Source organism: Taudactylus pleione, unplaced genomic scaffold (genome assembly GCF_031769625.1).
Source record: "Taudactylus pleione unplaced genomic scaffold, aTauple2 ptg000245l, whole genome shotgun sequence".
Classification (NCBI taxonomy): Eukaryota; Metazoa; Chordata; class Amphibia; order Anura; family Myobatrachidae; genus Taudactylus; species Taudactylus pleione.
Window position 1 is genome coordinate 397 of NW_028284647.1, and position 23817 is coordinate 24213.

At 44.3% G+C, this 23817-nt stretch overlaps 1 protein-coding gene across 1 annotated transcript in view; it reads right to left on the reverse strand.

Annotated features, from left to right (window-relative positions):
- Positions 1–746: 746 nt before the first annotated feature.
- The window catches only part of LOC148516592 (phosphatidylinositol-binding clathrin assembly protein), a gene marked incomplete at its 3' end in the record, with an annotated part of 59471 nt that continues 36400 nt past the window's right edge, over positions 747–23817 (reverse strand). The window contains exons 2-11 of the mRNA XM_088479775.1: positions 22217–22359; positions 14237–14312; positions 13316–13418; positions 11567–11660; positions 10147–10258; positions 9300–9406; positions 8881–8922; positions 5126–5211; positions 1031–1154; positions 747–883 (exon numbers count right to left, since the gene is read on the reverse strand). Coding sequence (XP_088335901.1) covers positions 747–883; positions 1031–1154; positions 5126–5211; positions 8881–8922; positions 9300–9406; positions 10147–10258; positions 11567–11660; positions 13316–13418; positions 14237–14312; positions 22217–22359 — 1024 coding nt within the window. The remainder of the gene's footprint in view (positions 884–1030; positions 1155–5125; positions 5212–8880; positions 8923–9299; positions 9407–10146; positions 10259–11566; positions 11661–13315; positions 13419–14236; positions 14313–22216; positions 22360–23817) is intronic.

Sequence of the window (23817 nt, forward strand, 5' to 3'; positions counted from 1 at the left end):
GACTCAGTTACGCCAACTGTCTTTCGCTCAAAATGTGCATCTTATCAGCTCAAATAAAAACAGCTGGAAGCCACAGAACTACTTTGCTAGATTGCTCTGATCAATCTGATATACAAAATAACCGCATATCCGTGTGCGACCGAGTGGGAATCTGCGTACGATTTGCCATGCGGCTGCTTCTCACGCCAATTTTCTGTGTGGTTGAAGTCGCAGCGCAGCAACTGTAGTACACTCCGAATGGTATTTTGCTGGTGTGCTGCAAATTAGACGCAAAATTAAAGAAAGACGCTAGACCTCTCGAAGCTGCTCAGTCGTATCAGTCAGTACACCTGCAAATCGCTTATTTTTTTTTTTATCTTATTTTTTTCAACTAAACAAGGAATTCTATAAATTATCTAAAAAATTCAGTTATCGCCGAGAATTAAACATCACTATGACCTGATAACTGCTCGCAACTTGGAGACGATAAAGGTTCACTATTAGAGGACAAAGAGCCATCAATTGCTGGACATCAAAAATCGTCTATCAAAACAAATAAAGCTCTGTGCTCAGTGAAGCCGCATTGACTCCACACGATGTATCTGCATAATAAAGCACGGATAAAACCCACAACACAATTGATACGTGCGGAGAAAAGACCCTCCCCCCTTCCTCCCACACCCCTCGTTTACTACCATTGTTCCCAGAAACAAAAGACAAACGTGCCTGCTCCCTCAGGTGACGCGGTACAGCGTTCAGCTTTTTACCTGTTTAACGAACCAGGCGTTGAAAAAAGGTCAATTGCGGCTGTGGTGTTTATGCTGCCGGCTGAGGAAGACACGGGGGAGGAGGCGGTGGTAGAGGCGATGTGAGGCTTTTTGCCGAGCTCCTTAAGACGCTGTTCCTGAATAAAATAAATAAATGAAGCCAAACCCATAGCTGTCCGAGGAAAAAACAGCACAAACGAGGGTAGAAACAAAAACATCCTCCTGCAGCAGTGTCCATAGGAGAGCACTGCCAAGGCCTCAGGCATGTAACACGCACACATTACCTTTAAAGCTTTTAGCCGCGCCTGCTCCTCCTCCAGCGCCGCCTGCTTTTCTCTTTCGTCCACTCTAGTGAGAGAGAGACCTGTGCTTGCGAGGGATGAGACTGCGTTGGACAGCGTGGTTGCCCTGAATTAAGGAAATAAAAAGGTCATCATTTACCGGCAGACTCTGGATAAACGGTACATGACGGTTACAGACACCCAGCGTTACAGCTATTCTAACACCTTCCATTTATTGGACTGTATCAGCCCCCATAAAATTATTATTACTGCACCTCCTGTGCTACCTGTACCTGCTGTGTCATTACCCAGGGCAAAGAAAATAACGCCCAGGTGATATAATGGGATACGTTCAGTTTGCCGACACAGGGCACGCCGACACTTAAAATCCAGACACCTGTCAGAATCCCGGTGCCGGCATCCCAAAGGTAAATAGCGGGGTTTGGTTGGGCAGGGTTAGTGTTAGGCACTGGAGAGGGGGAGGGTTAGGATACCTACCGGATGGTGTCGGTATTATAACCCTGTCGGTATGTCATCGACAGGATTTTGACCGCCAGGATCCCAAGTGCCGCCATCCTGTACCCATCCCGATATAGAGCCATATTAAATTTGAGACTAGCCGCGATACTTTTTCGCCTCCCGGACTTTTCGCCTACTTTGCCTGTTTTGCAGGTGGAAAAGTATCGCTCACATGCCTACTTTACCCCGTATTCAATTTGAAAGTACGCAAAAACGGGACCCGGCAAAACTAGAACAGACGGAAAGTACTGTCAGATTTGGGGAAATAGGCCTGACACCCCCCAAAAGATGCTCTGACATAGGGGTTCCCTATGGTACCCCCCGATTTGGCTTGCTGAAGGTATTTGGTGTTTTTAAACGGGCTCAATAGCTGCTAAATAGCGTTTTCTATACCTGATGCAGAATAGTATTCAGGAGTATTTTTTCCTGAAAATAACTTATCCCAGCAAATTTGGGATACTTGAAAATGGGGGGTCAGCATATTTAAAAGTTGCAAAAGTGAAGTTGGGGTGTCCTTAAGTGTTTTTAAAAAAAAAAAATTGACAGTTTACCTTTGGGGGACTGTCTTGTCTGAAGGCTGTACGGGAGTTCCCGCAACGTTGCACCCCCAAACCCCAATTCTGCACTTTTTTCCGCCTGCTATTCAAGGCGAAACTTTTTAGCCTATTACATAGCATTGACTTTCCGCCTTGAATACGGGGTAAAAGCAAAACAGGAGAAAATGACGTCATCGGCGAAAAAGTATCGCGGATCCGGACTTTCGTCTCAAATTAAATACAGGTCATAATGACTTGGCTGGAAATCACAGATGTAAGCCAGAAAAGCAGATCAATGCATCCATTAAAAAAGTTGCCCAAAGTCACATTTTAGCCACTAAGTGAAAGTTATCTGAAGGTTTAAATCACCATGAAGTACCCTAACGGTGCTCCTACTATCTTTATATCAATAATCCATCCACCGATTTCCACTGCACCCTTCCTATTGCTCACCCTTCCATGGGCTAAGTCAATATTGAACCTAGCAGCCTCTGAAGCTCATGTGTCAGTGAGGTCCCTACTTACCAATGAACTCAACCCCTGTAAATCTGCCATTTACCTTAGAGATCTAGAGAGCGTCTTATTGGCACCTGAAGCAGGAGGTACTCCAAGATCTCAATGAAAATATTTTCCTGTAGTAACTAAATGGGAACCCATCATTGTAGAGGCTGAATTGAGGGACAGGGTAGTAAGCACACTATGGTGCAGATGTATGAAGCTCTGGAAAGTGATAAAGTGCAGAGTGATAACCGTCCAGCCACTCAGCTCCCTACTGTCATGTTAAAGGCTGTGTTTGAAAAATGTCAGTTGTGAGCTGATTGGCTGGTCATTTATCACTCTCCACTTTATCACTTCACAGACCTTCATACATCTGCCCCCATGAGTGTAAAAAAACACGTGCGCAAGCAGTAGTGCGCAGAGTGAGTGTCAGTCTTAGGGGGCAATAAACTCCAACAATAACCAGAAAAAGAGGAATTAGAAAGGTCTAATAAAACGCATGGTATACCCAAAAAAACAAAAAAAAAATGGCACTGGTCACACAGGACAACCGATTAAATAAAATCCCTGTATTGAGGCATAAATATAAAAAGCTGATAATAAATGATCAGCATTATAAACTCCCAGTAGTGGGATGGTGTATACACATGCAATAAAAGATCATTCCATATATACACACTATAAAATGAGAGCGCATACAATCTATAGGTAGTATACGTATTAAAACAAGCTGAATATGCAAAAAACATACTGGCGGGCATATAATAGTCCATAATAACCTGTGTAGATCCTAGGCTAATAAAACACGAAGCAACCTTTTATATAGTTCTGGTTTTGTATGGTCTGAAACCAATGTACTTTAATAATGCAGCGCCCAGTGCAGATCTATTGGACGCAACGGTACAATCGCCAGTCTAAAAATCAATCGCTGGGAACACACTCTCTATGCAGCAGAAAATTTATTTTTATAGTTTACAAATAACCAGTCATTCAAGAACAATAAAAAAAAAAAAAAATCAATTAGAATACATCAATATTTAATAGCGTCTCGTAGGCAAATTGATACAGCGGGTGTATTGCCAGCAGTCATACGCTAGGCTGCCTCATCAGGAGGTTTTAGGTGAAGAGACCTAAGGCTTCTCTGAAATCATTTTGCAGAGTAATCTTTTAGGAATGACTGGAAAGATCTTATACACTCTGGGCCCGATTCACGCAAATGCCGATGTTTACGCAGATTGAGCGATTGTTAGTCATTGCGCATGCATGAAAGACGCACTGCGCACAAGCAATAATTGAATTGGAATTACGCTCATACAACGGATTCAATCCAAAACGGAGTAACTGGTTGTCAGCATTTGGGGGAGGAGACAGGCGTGTCGGACCGTTTAAACGCTGTTTTCTGGGCTTCCATATATTAGCCACTGCGTCCTTAATGGCAGCAGGAGAGCCCTCTGTGTATCTGGAGACCCGCTGTGTCTGACAGCTTAGACTTACTCAGAAGGCTAATGGTCGCCTGATCTGCCTTCCATGTTGCCGATTTTGTGCCTTAGAGTGGATGAGAGATGCTTTCTGGGAGCGTCTCTAAGCACTGGTCAGCAAGTGAGCCATTAGCATACTTCTACAACGGCCATCCGTGAGTGATCGTAGCTGTGACTGCATTTGCATGCGGATCTGGATCAGGCCCCTTATAAGGAAAATGACCGTGGTTTTTTCATCAAGAATACACTTAAGGTTAGGAGAGGGTGGCATGACTGTTAGCCCAACTAGAACGTTCGGGGCTCGGGGCCAGCTCTCTGTCTCTCAGCTAATACCCCCCGCTGTATATACACCGTACTCAAACGTTTGGAATAACTAAGACATTCTTTGACTATATATTTTTTTTATTGTCCTGCAACTATAGTCAATATAACCTCCTTTTGCCGCACTTACAGCTTTGCAGACAGCCTGCATTTGGTTTGTGCTGCCTACACTAACAAAGCTAGCGGACTGCGAAGGAAGCGTGCATGAGTGTGCAAAAAGGGGGGGGGAATGCAATTGTGAACAGAGCCCGCTAAACATATGAGCTATTAACATGCTGGAGCACTAGTTAGAAATAGTACCCAGGAGAGGATCCTATTATGTGTAGTAAAGGAGTTTGACCTTTATGTCCCCGGATATCCATCCTCCCACTTACCTGTATCTGGGAGCTGAGCAGTATGTGTGAGAGTAGCCACTGTACAGGACAACATACAGTAAACCCATCCAGTCCTATATAGAGTGACAGAACACTCACTATCTCTGGAAAGCGCTGTGTTATGTGGGAGCACTATGCAGGTAAATCATCACCACCTGTATAGAATTGGATGGATCATGTCCTTCATATAAACAGCACCGTTCAGCACAACCCTTTACAAAATGTTTCTAGTAATACAGACAGTTTTCTATATAAAAGTCCACAATGCATATTCCAAACACTAGCCATCAAAGTTATTAGATACGTAACTCAATGGCAAAAACTTTTGTTCCCCATGAAATGGACTGTAGCGACAATTATTTTACCAGTTACCTGCTTGCCGCCGTGGAATCTTTAATTTTCTTCCCATCCAGGGAGGCTAAATGCTGTTCCAAAGCATCGAGTAGACTACTTGGAGCCTGTGAAAAGAAGTTACCCATAATAACAACAGCATAATTGGCGTAGTGGTTAGCATTACTGCCTCACGCGCCTATGGTTAGAATTTCATTTCCTGACCAAGGCACTGTGTGTGTGGAGTTTGTATGTTATCCCCATTACTGCGTGGTAGGTTTTCACACGGGTGCTCCAGTTTTTTCCCACACTGCAAAAACATACTGGGAAGGTTAACCCCAATGTGTGCGTGTCCATGTGATAGAGAAGATAGATTGTAAGCTCCACTGGGACAGAGACAGCAGTGACACATTGAGGCAGTAATTGCTCAGAATTAGCACAACTGATGTGAGATTAATGTACCACTCTGGATGTGTCAGACCACAGAGTTTCACCAGCTGTATCACTAAGTACACAGGAGGCAGGAACTAGAGGTAACACAGGATTCACAGACCTTCTGCACACAGGAACAGCTTCACTAGGGATCCAGCCCCAGCATGAAACAAGCTGTGGTCTCCGATATACAAGAAATCAGTCAAGTCACACTCTTTATGGAAGGGAATGGGAGAAAAATAAACCAGGCACAGTCGGCCCCTACTATTAATTGGAATACATTTAGTGGCCAATTCAGAGGTGGGCACAGTGGCTGTGTGACGTTACGCAAAAGCCACAAGAGACGTCTTCAGTAGAGAACAAAAAGCCAAAAACACCCTGCGGCAGGTTTCTGTGATCCGCTGCTGCGTCCGCATCGATCACCTGTGTGAATATCTGTGAAATCACGCAGTCGGTGCCAGAGAAGCTGGATCAGAGCATGCGGCCACTGGCTTTGGCAAGCCCAGCAAACATGCCCCCATTTCCTGAAACACTGCCCCCACGCGTCAGCAGCATATCGGTCATACTGCGGCTTTTGGTGCACTGCGAGCGACGCCGCGCGACCTGATCTTCGCATGCCCAGATTTTCAATCAACAGAGTTCTGTAAATCTCTGAATCAGGCGATTAGAGCACTACAGAAATGAGAGGCAGCGCAGGGCCGCTGGGGAATAATGACTTTTTACAGCTGTACTTTCTGCTCCTTATGTAGGTGCAGAACACAAACTGTCCGTTCACATGACTGTAGAAAGTCAGGAGTCCTCGGAGATAGAGGACAAGTATTACCCGTGCGTCTGGACAGATTCTTGCTTATGGAAAACTTAGAAGTTATAAAAATTGTGGGATAGTGGAACTGTGCGTGGGTCCCCTGATTGTTATATATACACACACACACACACACCTTTTGGGATCCCGCAATAATGGCATTTGGGTCCCAACGAACCCTACATAATGCAGCTCAGAGTCTGTAGCAGCTGCCTGCAGCAGTCATTGATTGTGAGCCCAGGATCAATACTGTAGAAATACAGCAGCTAGAAATCCAGCCAGTGTGTGGCTCTCTGCATATAATGGAGCCCTGTTCTCGAGGAAATCTCTGCAGCGCGCACTCGCAGCTGGGAGCCAGACATCTGGACAGTGGTGAGCTGGCACATTCCTCGGAGAGAGTGTGCACCAAACGACAAGTGAAGCATCCCCTCCCCACCCCCGGTACATTCCTCTGGCAACCATCTAAGAGATTACAGCAATGAGCCACTGCTTATATGTAATCTCCAACTGTAGTCTGCTGCCTGGAATCATGCTCAGATATATCTTCCCATGAATGTGGCTGTAACACTCATAGGAAACACTGACGAGGACATGGTTACCCAGTGACTTGTCCCGGCTCTGGTGTACAGCTCTCGCCGTAATGGTGATGTGGATTGAAATTCCCCAGTTGCATCACCCTTGTGGGTTTCCCCAAAATCTTCCACAGATTCAGTGATTTGACCTTAGATTGAAGATTTGGGGCTAGAAGAGTAATAGACTGATAATTAGGATACAAAGCAGCCTGTACCAATGACATACTGATTGATTGGTGTATGTTATCAGGATGTGGTGTTAACATGAGCACACCTGAGTACACTTTGGCCTAGTATGCCTTACGAATATGCTGCAGATGGAATACAATGACAGTGGCGCCTTTGAAAATTGAGTCTATGGAAGGTCTGAAAGGAATTAAAGCCAATACGTGATATTAATAAATAGTTGGGTATTACTGACCTTGAACGTTATATATGAGATACGAGTTATTACACTTCTATAAACATGTCCACCATGATCTCTATAACGTATCTGAGGCAGGCTGCCTCGCTAAGCGGTAGGAGGCTCTGTAACTAGACAGGCAGATGGTGACTGACAGCTGGGCAGACTTTCCTCCCAGTAACACACTGTGCGTATGGGTGTATTCATGCACGTGGCGGGGGCCAGTGGTGTCACAGCAAGTCAGTCTGAGCTTTTGTGACCTGTATGGGACCCCAATCAAAACAATGTGTCTGATTTAGAGTTGTACGCTAACGCCATCGCAGCATTGATCACGTATACGCAGCCGCTGTGTGAAAATCCGCAAAATTTTGCAACACTGAGGATCATATTGGGACGCCCATCGGCGTCTCTGCAAATCCGAGCATCGGCGTACACTCACCGCCACTCCCCGTTACACCCACAACGGCCCACTGACTGGCAGAAAATAAAAAGTTGCTGTGAGCGACTACAGTAATGTACCTTGATGCGTGTGGAGGGCGACTTAGACACGTGCGCAATTTACGGATAACCGCTCAATTGCGTAAATGTCAGCGGTGTGTTCTTTTCTGAATAAGGGCCAATGCGCTAAAAATATAGGAAGGGCTACAGCTGTGTGTGTGTGTATGTATGTGCCTACAAAGCCCTCACCAAATCCTCTCCCGCATACATTTCTGACCTTCTCTCCCCTCACACTCCTGCCCGTCCACTTCGCTCAAAAAATGCATGCCGCCTCTCTCTCCAACTTATTACTTTCTCCCCCTCCCACATCCAAGATTTCGCCCGTGCTACTCCTTACCTTTGGAACTCTCATCCTCTCCCTATCAGACTCTCCACCTCACTGCATATCTTCCAACAGGCTCTCAAGACCCACTACTTCATCAAGGCCTTCCAGCTCTCATCCTAACCCACCTCATGCTCTTTCCTCCCTATCTTCCCCTTCTGTGTCACGCCTGTCTGTCTGCCCCTCCCCTTAGAATGTAAGCTCTCACGAGCAGGGCCCTCTTCCCTCATGTGCTTCTCTTTACATTTTCTTCTACTCTCTACTCACCATTAGGGCACCTAACACGGGACTGCCAACTCCCGGCTGCTTATTGTGAGTGCTTTAATCAGTATTGCAGCAATGTATATAAATCGTGTCCTTGCCCTGCACTGTAATGTACTGTAAGTTACTTGTTTCTTGTTCACCTATTAGTTCTATGTACAGCGCTGCGGAACACTTGTGGCGCCATATAAATAAAGGATAATAATAATGTATGTATGTATGTATGTGGTAATACTTTACTTCCTAACAGCTGCAATGGAATGTCAGGGTAACACTGGACATAAAACTATAACATCTAAGTCCCTCTCGTTAATCACTTTATAAAATATCACTGGCAAAATAAAAAGTCCGCCACAGCAGACAAGATCTAGAAGGTATTTTGCAACCAAAAAAACTATTTTGCATGGAGATGCCAGGTACTGCAAACTTTAAAGACTGCAGCAGCGATTTAACCTTCTAAGATCCATAACTAATAAAACAGACCAAATCAAGCAAAATGTTCCTTACCTGAGATAGATCCGGTATATCGCCCCTGTCAATCCCAACTTGCTGCATAGAGAGGGGGGGGTGGAGAAAAAAAAGCAAATATGACTCAGCATTTATAATGATGGAAATCACCCCATCCCCCTCCCACCTACACCGCGGAGGCGGCCATTCATTAGCTATTCATTCACTAGGAACTAGTGCCATCCCAGAGGCATGAGAAAGAGTAGGGCAGGTAGATCAAACCCGGACCATCCTCGCCAGGAAAAACCATGGTCACACAAATAAAATAAACCAATAAATAAAAATATCCCAGTAACATGGTGTGTATAAGCTGTGCTTTGTTGAGAAGAGAGAAAATTTTGGAAGTCTATTTATCTACTGAAGAAATGCAGCCATTGGGTTCTGGGAGGCCAATAAAAAGTCGGCAGGCGTCCTCTTACCTCCGCTACTTTCAAAAACTCAGAGATTCGGGTCATTCTGGTCAGAAACTTCTTGTAAATATCCAGCCCGTCTTTACACTGATTCTTCTTCATGTCAAAATATTTTTCTAGGGAAAGAAGTCTGTAAAGATCACTATGTGCAGGAAATACGCACACAAGCAAACATTCCGAGAAGTTACAGGTTCTCAGCTCCGGGTGGCGCTATACCAACACCACCACATCCAGCTGGGATCACCAGACCATGAGCCATATAGGGCCCGGCGGAACAATCTACTACCTCTCGGGTACACGTCCTGACCTAGTATCAGCTGGAAGATGGCGTTTCAGTTACAGCATCACATTTATTTGCCTATAATCTGGTTTCAAACATTCAATATAAGTGACATTATGGTTCCTTAAATCTATACGCCATGTGATATACCGGAACGGCACATCGGCACCAGCAAATTTTCCTTCGTGCCACATAGAGGTGCAAGGGGAAGACTTGCAATGTTGGTACTACTGTAAACGGCTGATATGTGCATAGCCAGGCTTTCTCCACCATGTGCGGTGACGGCGCTTTGAATTTAATTCCCCCATGGTAAGCTCTGTACTATTAGAATTTAGGTTCATTTTTTTTTTTAAGTCATCATTAAAACACTCAATGAAAATGCAAAATAAGCGTAGTCAAAAACACAGAAGTACAATATAAAATTCAAAACCCTGCCGTATTATTTATGTCAATATCACCTATTTAAAAAAAAAATAAAAAAAATTTTTTTTATTGAAGAGCAGGACTTGGCGGATTTAAAGGCTAGAGATACTAATTGGTGACTTGTTTACCAAGCATAACACACAGCATATTTACCTAGAAGATTAATTATGCCTTCGTTGTACGCAGCAAACAGCCTGATGGCATCTTTGAAGAGCAGCATGAAAGCGGCATTAATGACGCCATTCGTCAGCTCGTTGGCATTTACCTGGGGTTGGGGTGAATTGTGGGAAAAAAAAACACATGTAAACACAATAATAGTTTTATATCCTGCAGAATTACAAAAAATAGCACAAATACATATACGGATGTAGCGCACGGAGGTAAGAGGTATGTGGACAAGTCGTGTTAAACATAACGCGTGAGCGCCATGCAAATCTGTAGTGCAGAGCGTTTTTTTTGTACAACTTTTTACTTTCAAATGAGTCTTATTCACAAAGTAATGGAGACAGGACGCACAAGCAGCTTTTGCCGATTAACAGGATATGCGGCATGCTGTGCGCGACTGCGGGTGTATCTGCAGGCGAAACGCTATGTTACAGTGTCAGCGTAATGGAGCGAATAGAAGGGCTGTTTAACGCACAAGGAAGTAAGATGTATGTGGACACATCTGTAAGTAGGGAACAGCAAGCCTAACTGTTCTTTATATTTGCAGAAAGAATGTAAAGAATCCGTATACGACTCCCCACTCAGATTTGCAGGTCCACAGAAACGGTCACCCAATGGAGCAGGGCTATAAGAAGAAATGTAAAAGCTTCCTGTTCAGAAATTCCACCCTCAGAACCATCATTAAGAAATGGAAGATAAAGGGACATGGCTGAAAGCTCGGACAAGATCTGGACAACCCAGGAAAGGCTGAAACTGGTCAGATATACATAGTAGGATTCAGAGAAACAGGTTTGACAATTTTACATATATCCTGTAGACCCACAGAGCTATATAATAATTAGCGATGGCATGTACCGAGATGGACACGCGGTGTGAGAGCAAGTGTGCCCCACGCCGCAACGGAGACAGGTCAGACCAGAAGAGGAGCGCAGCGCTGGCACAAGTAAGTATTACAGCAGGGCGAGGCTGTGGTGACCCAGCATATACCAGGTCCATATTATTACACCACTGGGTGAGTTCACTTTCTCAATACTTTTCAATGAATTACAAAGTTACTGATTCATAAGTTCAAATATTGCGCAACCCGAAATTCTGAGTAACATCATGCTGTTCAAAGATCAAAACCACGTTTCCTTTTTATATACCATATGTCGCAAGAGTAGCTAATAGCTTAATAACTGCTAAATCCTGTGAAGGAGTGTAATGCAATACGAGAGCACAGCTTACGCGCAATACAATGCTACAAGGATACCCCTGACCCACCATAAATATTACAGTAAGGATATCCAATGTATTATGACATAGGGTTTAGTGCTCATCTCTCTTACGTAAAGACCCGAAACTAGAGAAGGCCTTACAGAGCAAATACACAAAAATAAAACCCCCTTTACGTCTAGAGCAAACTCACGTTGAAATCGAGCAGGGCGTCCATTTGGTTCTGTATGATGGGCATGGTTTTTAGTAATTTCTCCGTGTTCATTGTTCTCATCACCCCATCAGCCCTGAAAACAAACATTAGGCTAATTCATTAAGTCACCATACAACACATTGCACAATAAGGGAAATAGAATCGGACGTTCTTGGCAGGGTATAATAAGCTCTTATTAAAACGCCAACAATACAAGACGTAAAAGGACAGTGGTAAACAACACATAACTACTAAGGGTTGTTCTATTTTCCCAGCAGATATAGAATTAGATTTCTGAAAGCATTGGCAAGAGAGGCTCAGTAATATATTACAGGTTCAGTATCTGCATAGTAGGAGATATAGTATATACGCTCTGCAACCACCCCCCTTCCCAGCAAAGAGGAACAGCATTGGCAAAAATCTCCAACTTCTAAGGACTTTTGCAAATCTGCTACCTATCCCACCTACCCAAAGTTCTCCGGACAATGCCGTATTCTTCCAATCACTCATCACAATTAAAGGACTCTCGCCACAAAGGCCTCCTTAATATATTTATATCTATCCTCAACCCCTCTGACTATCATTACTGCTGGATATTGTGCTTCATGGCAATATTATTGGAGCCTTTCCTACAATCACCTCACAAGTTTCCCTTCAACATACTGGATCCCTGTCAGCCAGGTTTAATTCCCAAAGCTTCATAGAGCCAGCACTAATTAGTGGCCAGTGATCTGATCACTAATAAACCCTGTGACCTTCTCATCTGCATGCTATACTGTAACTACTCACTTATTATTACACAGACGCTGCATTCTGGCTGGACCCACATGCAATCTGTAGAATTTAACCTCAGGTGTCAAACGCCTATTTACCTATAGATTGTAGCCTGGTCTGTTAGCACTTGTAAAGCTCGGCGCAATATGCTGAGCGCCATATAAATTCATTTTGCTAATATTTCTTTAGCACTCATATTAGCCATTTGCTCAAGGAAGAATGTGTCAATTTCACTTGTCAACCTACCGGGTGTAGTAGGTATTACCGCCGGCCATCAAATCCCGACAGCTGCAGCCCAACAAAGGTGAAGATCACGATCGTCCCTAAGGTAAGTATCGCTAACCTAATTCCCCCCTCCCTAACCCTCCCTTAGGGGTGCCTAACCCCAAGTCCCCCCGGGAGCCCTAAACCTAACCCTCCTCCCCCCACGGCTGTGCGCGCCCGGATTACCTTCGTTCGGTATGCCAGGCGTCGGTCTTCTGGCGTATGGTTTATGACAGGCGTCGAGTTTGACGCCTGTCATTAGTACCACGCCGGGATTAGAGAGTCTGGAAGCCAGCGGTCGGCATTTAGACCGTCAGCTTCCAGACTACATCCCAACCTACAAGCTACGCTAAGGTATGCGGTATTCCAGGGAAGACAGACAAGCGGATTACTAGTACTTTAATACCAGCCCCCATTGTGCTTTGGGGTACATGATTAGTGTTATTGTAATCTACAATATTAATTATTAGCCCATTATACAAATGATTAGATATCCCGCAGTGTCAGCTCTAGAATGACAGGTGCACTGCAACTACAGGGCATAAAACAGAAGAGAAAGCGAGGACTTTTAGTAGGCCGGGGAGAATTACTGTACTACTATCCGATTTATCTAGCAATCCCCTGAGACTTCTAACGCTGTAACCAGCTTCTGATATTCGCTCATCTTATACTTCCATTCAGACCCAAATTTTGTGCATATCCCAGTCTTACCCTCTTTTTACTTTGGTGAAGTCAAAAGCAACTTGTCTGTATGACACGGCCTTTTCATTCAGGTACCGGCTATAGCGTCTAATAAACGTAGACATGTCGTAACCTAGAGAAAGATCAGCACAAATCAGTCTCATATAACACATTCCCTTATGCACACTATATACTTATAGAGCAGAACGGCAATTGGAATATTCCAAATCTCTATCTATTGAGACTGTTACTAGTAAGTGGATTATAACTCATATATATAACAAAGCAGAGGGACTAAGGAAACTGGCCATTGCTGCGATATCGCCAATCAGCCCTTCTCTGCGCTCCCTTGCGGCTTGTGCAGAGCTTTTTCACCCGAAAATGTGGCAAACGAATGCGACGAACCGCTTCAAGAGATTGACTGATGAATTTGATATGCAAACATTTCTGTGTGCAACGGAGTCTAAAGCTGTATACGGAGCGCTACGATGCCGTGGATGCGACTTTTCTCCACGCCAAGTTCTGCTGTGCTATACAGATTCAGTCGCTTATAGTTATGCAAGTGTTGCATATCAAATTATTCAGTGCACTCTCAGTGTTGCCGTAATATTAAGCAAACTGGCATGCGAGTAAGAAGAGCCACCTCTGCCCACATCCCCGTTACAGAGTCATTTGAAGGAAATGACACTTATCTTTACCAAAGGGCCCCTCCTTCCTTAACTAGTGGGAATGTGGCCCTACGGTCAGGGTTTAATTAACCTCACAATTCAGCAAAAGGCAGGGGGCTCAGGGCATGACAGCTGTCCTACCAACCTCCACGGGTTTACAAGTTGGGGGAGGGGGTTTTCAGGCACACAATAATAAGTGGACACCTCCTGCACCATATGTAAAGGGAGCCTCTCGTCTGTTTCACAAGTCCTCTTGTATTGTACTACGCTGCCAGGAACTTACCTTGTAGTCCACTTTTGTCCAAGAAATTACTCAAATTGAACAATGTATTCCGTGAAGCCAGATACTGGATAAAGCGCTGCAGGGAAGATATGACCAGAGGGGGAAAAATAAATACATAATCACTATATACATTTATATTCCAACAGTAACCAACCCTGCAGACATCACTAGAACTATACTTTCTATTGATTACCAAGATTCATTAGTTATTATGAACTATTGATACGTAGTTTTATTTTTTTATGACCAACAATTGTACTGGAGGCAGCAATCGGGTGTGATACGGTGCTCGTTCACAGCAGGGTTTCCACCAAAACCCCAGCATAGTCCATAAACAATTCAGAACAGGAACAGTACACAGCCAGTAACCCAATAAACTGCTTTATTTCAAATAAAGGGGGGAATTCAATTGTTTTGGGGGCACCGATCTCCCATCTAAAGTGCCCAGGAGCAATTCAATGGTTTATGGTAATGGAGGCGAGTGCTACGGGTGCCTGTTATTTCTTCTTACACCCTCCTAAGGTGGCGGGCAGAAATCCACCAATAGTCTGCGGTTTGGGCAGCACGCCCATTACTTTGAACAGGTTTAGCCGCTTTGCACGTCCAAGCCCAGTGCATTTGGGCGCCATAAGTAATGGACGCCTGCTGCACTTGAACCCATTGGCAAAGCAATTGAATAGCACGTAATGGGCGCAAGAAAACCATTAAATTCCCGCAAAACAATTATCCATTTTTGTGAGAGCAAACTAAATGTTATTTACATGACTGTAAATGGCCTTCTGACTGTATTATTAACACTTGCCCTAAAAGCAATATAGTATTTCATCCCACATGTATTATATTAGGTAGGTGACTGGTGCACGTGAATAGCATTGTGTGATATTGCACGATTCACCTTCCTCCAAAAAGGTACATTGGGAATGCAAGTCCAACGAGTCATCTTTAGTCTGCCTACCAACTCAGCCTAAAATATAGCTGCCTCCTTTAGTGCAAGTAATATGTACACTTCAAAAATCAATTATATGAATGTATGCCCAATATTCCAGGTGATCAATGAGTGTCTGGGGAAATAAAAGGAACGAAACTTAACTGATATAAGCTCGTATAGCAGGGGTATGCAACGTGCAGCCTTCCAGACGCTATGAAACTACACATTCCAGCATGCCCTGCTACAGTTTTGCGATTAAGGCACGCTAAAACTGTGCCAGGGCATGCTGGGATGTGTAGTTCCACAACAGCTGAAGCGTCACCTGTTGAATACCCCCTGTTATATTACTGATCAAACACCAGCCTCAAATAAATCAACATTTATGATGACGAGAAATGCCAATTTACCGCATTCAGACCATACACAGGTGAACATGCAGCAAACTAACTAACAAGGCCAAAACGTCCCATGGAAACCCAACAGGAAAGTGTTTCCCAACCAGAAAGCCGAGCAGCTGCAATAGCGAATCATCTCTGGACTCTGGCAGCACAATATAAAGTTAACCATTTACCAGAGAGGAGAGATCCGTGTTTGGTTATATAGCTCAGAGTACAGAAGCCACACAGCCTGGGGTATAGTGAGAGAGTGCTACATACATAATGGTCATTTTGCACATACATAGACAGGAGAGAGAAAGCATATGGCATGTTGAGACATGATCTATTCCCTCCTTTGCTTTGTCAGTGGTCAAAACAAGATCAGGTAAAGTGAGAAGTGGTATGTACTGTATGTGGTTGTGTTACCCTGGTAGAGACACGACTTCATGTTAGATGTAAATAAATAAGCAATATATTGGGTTCTATTTATTAACATTATTTTTACTAAAATTAAGTGAAAAAGGGTGTTTTCACACCCTTTTCACATTATTTTAGTATCACCTGTAGTTACTATAGGGCAATTGGAGTAGAATTAGTAAAATTCTACTCCAACCCCTAGTATCACTTATTTTTAGTAAAGCAGATCGCATTTCCCATAACTGTAATGGGAAATGTGATCCGACCATAGTTACTAAAAATAAATTGGGGAGGTCGCGGGGGTCCACGATCGCGGGGGGCGGGGCTTAGCGTCGGTGGGGGGCAGCAGCGATGGTGGGTCGGCGCATGCGCGGGCTCTTCGTCGCGGTATTTTTTCCGAAAATACCGCGACTAGAGTGCGGATGGGGTCCGCAGGGACAGAGCTTTATCGCAAGCTCTGTCCCTGCAAGGGATTTATAGTAAATCCCTGTGATATTGCCTGAATTCGCAATGCGAATTCACTCGGTAATATCACACTACAATCCGCATGCAATATGCGGATTGTAGTAAATAGAGCCCATTGTCACTTGTCAGCTTAGTAGACAATGGGCTCTGAGCCATAACTGCAATGGGCTCTCTATCCTGGCACACCTACCCTGCACGATCGATACAGCGAGGGTACCCGGCTCACGAGTTGATACTGGATAAGTGGGAAACAGAGACCTATCACTTGATGGCAGGACTACACTGTAAATAACAATTACACGGCCTGCCTGGTTTTGTATGGTTAATACAATCCTGACAACATAACTTTATTGTACCCCAACTTCATACAGCAGTGATCAAAAATATTTACACCTTGTTTATGACCAATTTAATCAATCAGTAAACAAGTACCATTATATAATCCCTGGAGGGGGGCATGGCTTAAGAGCTTCTCATTTTAACATTTTAATTTGCCAACGCTTAATAGGGCACGATTCTATTCAATGCGAAGTGAATAGAGCCGGGAATCAGCTCCCGGAGCCATCAATTCATCGCTTTGCTAAGCCCGACTAAGGATTTCTTCTCGCATTCCTCCTGGATAAAATCCGACAAAAGTCCAGGCGCGATGCTGTTCAGCTCTTAGCGCCAGGAAAACAGCATTGCGCTAGGAAATTTAGTCGGATAAGGCCCGTTCTCGTGCCTGGACACACAGGGTGTTCAGACACGAGAATGAGCCTTCCCCGTCCTAACTTTGCGCAGAATTGATTAGCTCCGGGAGCTCATTCCCGGCGCTATTCACTACGCGTTTATATGAATCGTGCCTATACACTTGTGTATTTAATTCTATAGGGGCGATTCAATTAAGAGCGAGTTGATAAGCACCGGGAAGATGTTCCCAGAGCTATTCAATCCACATCGCAGCTTAGTCCGACTAGCCTGACTTAAGTCTGGGAATGGCGGCTCTCGCGACTAAAGCAGAGTGTTTAGTCACAAGAACCGGCATTCTCTGACTAAAGTGCTGGCCGCGAGGCTTTTAGCCCCGCACTAAGCCAGGCAAACAGCTTTGCAGACGGCACTTTAGTCAGATTTCTCCTCTTACCCTTAGGAGAAATCCTTTAGTTGCCCTAACAGCGCCTTGATTTGAATAGATCTGGGCGCTCCCTCCCGGCACTATCAACAGTGCGAGCAATTGAATTTCCCCCCTATATATTTATTTGGATTTGACTCGTTTAGCGTAGTCTTTTTTTTCCCCCTTTCTAAACCTGCCTGTATCCTATAGGTAATAAAACAGATCCAGACATTCATCTAGGAGTCTACCTAGAACGTTTTATCAATATTTTTGTAAAAATATTTTGTGTTTAATAATTTATAGTATAATTCTACACCATGCAAGGATTATGGGAAAAGAAAAAAAAAAAAACACAAAACACTACAAATATTGTACTGTTCAATCATTTTTATCAAAAACCAACACAGTGACAACGTCAAACACAGCGACTGTCAGGCGAAAACTATTTATAAGGGAAACCCTGAACTGCAGGAGCAGATGTTTATACAGCACATTCCACCCAGATTCCGGGCTCCCAGGGGGAGGTGTTCAGAAAATGCTAATCAAAAGCATATAGAATACTTTGTGCTTGGTCATTCCTTCTAACATGGAAATAGCAACATGTTCTCAAAGCACCCCCTGCATAATGTATTATGTGCAACCATTGTGTTGTACTATACTTCTGATTTCTGTAGGTAACAAAAACATCAGCACAAACAAACGTGTGTACACTTCCATTCAATGACATATTTTGACCTATCAGCATCAAAGCTTAATGTAACAGGCCTTGACGTCTTGCTGAATTGGGGAGGGGTTTCTTGCTTTCCCCACCCTTGGGACACCCGCAGTGTCCCAGGTGTGGGAAAAGTTTTGGTGAACAACCACCACCAGGTGAATAGACGCCATGCGCATGGCATCTATTCACCGTAAGGGGAGAGCTGGGGGGGGGGAGGGGAGGTTTGGGGTAGTCCAGCACCTCCATAAGTGCTGGGCACGCCCCCAAGTGTGACACTGGAGATGTGTCACAAGGACACGCCCCCTTCCTGGCCGACCACGCTCCCGTTTCACCCTCAGCGCCCTGCCCACAGTCTAGCGGGAACACTATAAGCCCTATGAAGGGTTTTTAAAGGGACCTCTGGAAGCACAGAGGAACCTGGTATTTTCAGTATTTTTTCCATGAGGTGGATAATATCCACAAAATCAGTCACCTCATGAGAGTCTTTAGACCATGCCAAAGACAGTAAATTCCATAAACGGGTAAGGTCTTTCACAAATAAATCAGGGTAGAGGTATCTAATGTGAAATGGGTTTGAGGTTAGGAGATGTAAGAGTTAGTGGAGCTGGTCAGTGTGGGTGGGGGGTTTACTGGAGACAATGTCTTATGTTGGGTACACAACTGAGACGACCGGCATTCGTTCCGATTTTCCAGACCATTTCCCTTGAGCCCAGAACTAGCGAAATCGAGCGCGCACACTGCAATCATGCAAACGCCCAAACGGTGGCGCTGTAGTCAGGTGTGAAGTGCAGCACATGAAACCTGACGTCAGATGCGACCGTGGGAGTGCGCATAATGAGCGTAAACACTGAGCAATGTAGGAGATTTGTCGGTACGAAAAAGCAAATCGGCCTGACATCGCTCCATTACGTACCCAGCTTAGGTTGTAGATATGTAGAGAGATATATATATATATATATATAAAATTGCACTTCTTAAACAAACCATGTAGCACTACAAGGAAGGCGTGCAAATGCATTATCATCGGTTTGCTTGCAGTGAAATGACTGCACAATGTTACATGCTGCACGCACACAAGGTCAGTTCTACTTTCACACTGCATTCTAGGCTAGTCTGCGCCTCCATATCAGCTTTACATTATATTGTGCATCTTTATGTTCACAATCTAAGTAGCCTGTTGTTTTACGTGGTGATGAGGAAAAAGCCCTGTGCTATTATTTCACTGATTTGTTACATCCATGAAGGAGTCAGACAGTAGTAAAATAGAGTCGTCGGAGGTTTGGTGTATAAACTCCACAGCCCTGGTGCAGAGCTCTGGAAGAAGTCTGACATTTATAAATAAATTGCAGGTTTTACAGGAAAGGTTCCGTGATGCACGGCTACTGTAGTCTTCTACAGGGTAATGCGATTAGATGCACACACCAGAGTAGGCACATCAGACAGAGTACAGTGCTCACAGGACTGCTCCGTAGCTTAGCTCTGGGGTGGTGGACAACCAGCTGTCAATCAGCGGTTGGCCGCAATATCCTCTCCTCTCCAACAGGGAAGCCTAATGGAATATGTTACCAGTAAATAGACAGTATTAAATAGACGCTTCCCTGCACATCTCTTAGCAGGCTGCTTGCTGTCATGAAAAAAAGCACACAGTGTAGTTCTCCGACTGAGATTTATTGGATAAAGCAACACTGGATATCAGGTTCTCACTACACTCTTGCAGGCATTGAATCAGCGTTTCCGAGCTAATGAATGTCCACGCTACACTTAGAACCATTGTCTAAAGGCCCCCATACATCAGAGATTGAATGCAGCAATCGTGCAATTTGCAATCGATTGTGGATAAAAATCTTTCCCTTTTCAATCTATTGCAGATTGCAAAATTGCGACAATCGATTGAAAAAGGGAGAGATTTTTATACACAATCGATTGCAAATTGCACAATTGAATCAATCTCTGATGTATGGGGGCCTTAAGATAGGGGTAGTTCTAGACTAGCAGGTGCTTCCAAGAAAGTCATCACAGTTTTATTCAATGCAGACAAAGACGGCAACTTGTGCTCTATAAAGAAGTCACTGACATGTTTGAAAAGGGATCTAGGTTTGGTAGAACGAGATAAAACTTACGGAGCTGGGAGTCAAAGCTACAGTAACGAAGTTGGGCCATTTACCGAGCAGTTTGGTAAGCGAATACATTCATGTTGGTGCCGTTGGGCTCATGCTCAATAGAGCATATGGAATGGATAAGCGTTTGGCACTGATCTGCTAGTCACAGAGTATAAGCAAATGCAGGCACCTTGAAGCAAGATGCTGATTATTAGCTCCAAATAATAGGTCTAAAAACACAATTTGTAATTGAAATTACACCATACAGATGTTCTTGGTAGTTCAAATGTAATACAATGCTCTAGAACAGAGGTTCCCAAACGCGAACCTCAAGGCACCCCAACAGTTCCGGTTTTACAGATTTCCATGGTTGAGCACAGGCGGTCAAATCAAATTGACTGAGGTACTAATTAAGTCACCTGTGGTCAAGCTATCCTTAAAACCTGGACTGTTAGGATGCCGCGAGGACCGGGAACCTCTGCTCTACATTTCCAAGGCGCACACAAATCAGGCTCTCCGAGCCTTTTTTTTAATTCATCTGGTAAAAGAACACAATACAGCAGGGTATAATCCAGAACTTGGCCCTTTAAGTCAATCCAAGTGAATGCATGCACTGCCCACGTGCATTCATCTGGAGAGGCTGCACACAGTTTAGCATTATTGCCAATAGACTGGGTGGATATGGGGGTGTTTTCCTCTCTGTGCACAATGCTGACTGAGGAAAATAATCCATCCCTTTTACACCTCCCAGACATCTAGTCTAGGTGAGGAAGCTTTTATCTTCCTCCAGGCTCTGCTAGAAGAGACATGGCCACCTTCTCTGCGTCAAGAAATCCTTTAGTCGGGCTAACAGCGCGGTGAATTGAATAGCTTTGGGAACATCATCCCAGGGCTATTCAGCATCACGTTGAATCGCCCCCACTGTGCCTGGTGCTCCACACTGGTCTTTATTCACCTCTGCACTACAGCCCGGGATCTAGCCTTCATGTTTAACACTTAAAACACATGTATTTCTATAAACACTGTTCTCACTTAGACTGCAGCCCTGACTCCTGCTCCTAGCTGCCATGTTGCGCACATATTGGGAGAATGCATAGTGGCACACATTATAATATTCTCTTTTATTTTACCACATTCCCTCGCCCGGCCAGTAAGTTACACTTAACCCCCTCAGCGCTGGCAGTACCAGGAGCTAACTCTCCCAATCTTCAGGGCCGCACAGCAAACAGCGCCTGGCGCTAGGCACTCCCATTGTAACAGTCCTGCAGTCTTGAGGCCTAGCTTGCCCGGGTAACACACAAAATACGGAATTGCTCTTTACTAAAAAACTGTGTGTGCATTGGGTCCATATCGCCGATACTCATTGCAAACGGAGCAGCAGCACGGAGGTTCAAGCATTTCAGTGCCGCAGACGCCATCTTTGCCACAGTCAGTGAGGTGTGAATGATATGGTGCGTTTTGCAAGCCTTTATAGGTAGCAAAGTCATCGGATTTGGAGCAATCTGGTAACACTTGGCTGAATGTGACCTTATGACTACCAGCTGTGGAGGAAATGCACGTTTACATTCTCTGCTCGGTCAAGCTCTTAGGAAACAAGCGCCCACAATACACAGCGTTCTACTGAGTCACAAGCCGGGACTGACGTGCTCTTCATAGAATGACAACCACGCTTGAACATAAAATGCAACATTTTAAAAAACAGCGTTAGGATTGAGCACAGGTCCGGCGTCAGTAACATTAGCAATTAAAGGGCATGTTAAATGATACATAAGCGAATATGCAGCCGTAGCACAGGCCTCTAACAACCTATCAGAGTTTCTGTAGCAAAGGGCGGCACGTTTTCTCATCAGCCAATCGCAGAAGACGTAACGTGGGAGCAGTTTCTTTACCTCGTTGCCGTATACCATCAGGTGATGCGTTGTAATGAGGGACTTGAAGACCACCACCCAGCTGCTGTTGGTCGTTCTCTCAAATAAAGTGTCCGCCAGCTGTGGGATGTTCACATTCATCTCATTCGTGCACTGGATCAAATCTGGAAAACAAAATGTCATTGGTTCATATGTCAGCATGGGAACAGCAGCCAACACACCTCCAGCTAATTATTACAAGTTGTATATATAGGAGTGGACCCTCAGTCTATGGTACATACAGGGTACTGCATCGTATGACATTCAGGTGTAATAACACTTGTAAAAAGATGGGAAATATGCAACCAGAGGGTAATCGCCATATTCTACAGAGGTCAGACAGCAAATTGCTAATCTTTATAGACAAAGGTAATAAAGCACTTCTAACATTTAATGACATTCGCGGGAGGGAGCGTTAGTGCGCTGATCTTGGAGATTTAGTCATCTACTATGATGTCACCAAGAAAGTAGGCCCACAACAGACAAAGTCATACAGTGAGTGAAACCAATAATGACCATGAGTCCATTAAAGAAGACAGAGGCAATGTGACGTTCCAGAAAGGCACATTCCTGCCGACAATGTCACTTGTTTTCGTTCAACCGCCAGAGTGATGTTGAAGGTACCATATATGGCCTATATATGTGCGCAACTGAACACTGTGGTGATGTTCGGTGACACATCATGCCGAACTGAATCGGCCCTGTGGAGTCATATCGGCAGCCATATTTTCATACCTAAACCTATTATCTCCAATTACATTGACCAGATAAGACTCCATTGGGTTTAAAAGTTTAGCTATAATTCCATTTAGAAGATCTATAATACATCAATTACACGCTTATGGCTAGGCTACAAAAATGCAATAAACTGTATTTCAACATACATGTATTTTAACCATGTTGTAATTTTCGTGGTCGACCCAACATCCATGTCGACAGTCAGAACATGTGGACATTTTGCCGTTGACGTTCTGACTGACGACTTTTCATCACACACACGTGGACTTGTCCTGCCGCGCTGTGAGGTGATCGGTAATGCATGCATTATACACAGGGTAAAGGTTTGGAAACCAATTACACAGATCTCTTAACAGACGAGTCCTTAACTCTTTCCTGGCGGGAGTGGGTTTAATTGTCTTCTGCGAAAAGTCAGGGTCTTGGCAATGCTAACCAGAACTTTGCATGGATTTAGCTGCTTTACGCGTCTAAACCCAGTGCATTTGGGTGCGACAAGCAATGGGCGCCCGCAGCACTCGCAGGCAAAACAACTGAATAGCTCCGTCGGGGGCCCATTACTTTATTGGCATGAAAAAAACAATTGAATTCCCCCTTGGAATATACTGCACGCCTGGGTCACATTGTCAGGGTTTGCTGGTGTCGCGTATCTTGGCACTGCAATCTATATTTCTAAGAACAGCGGCAACCCTAATTGTCTGTGTATAGACCATATCCGCCAATGGCCACCACATGACAGATTAATATGAATATTAGTCATCTGAAATGACATCAGTTTTTCACGTCAGAGTTACACAATATTTTAACCACAACTATTTCTCAACACCATGTATACAGTAAGGATAGGA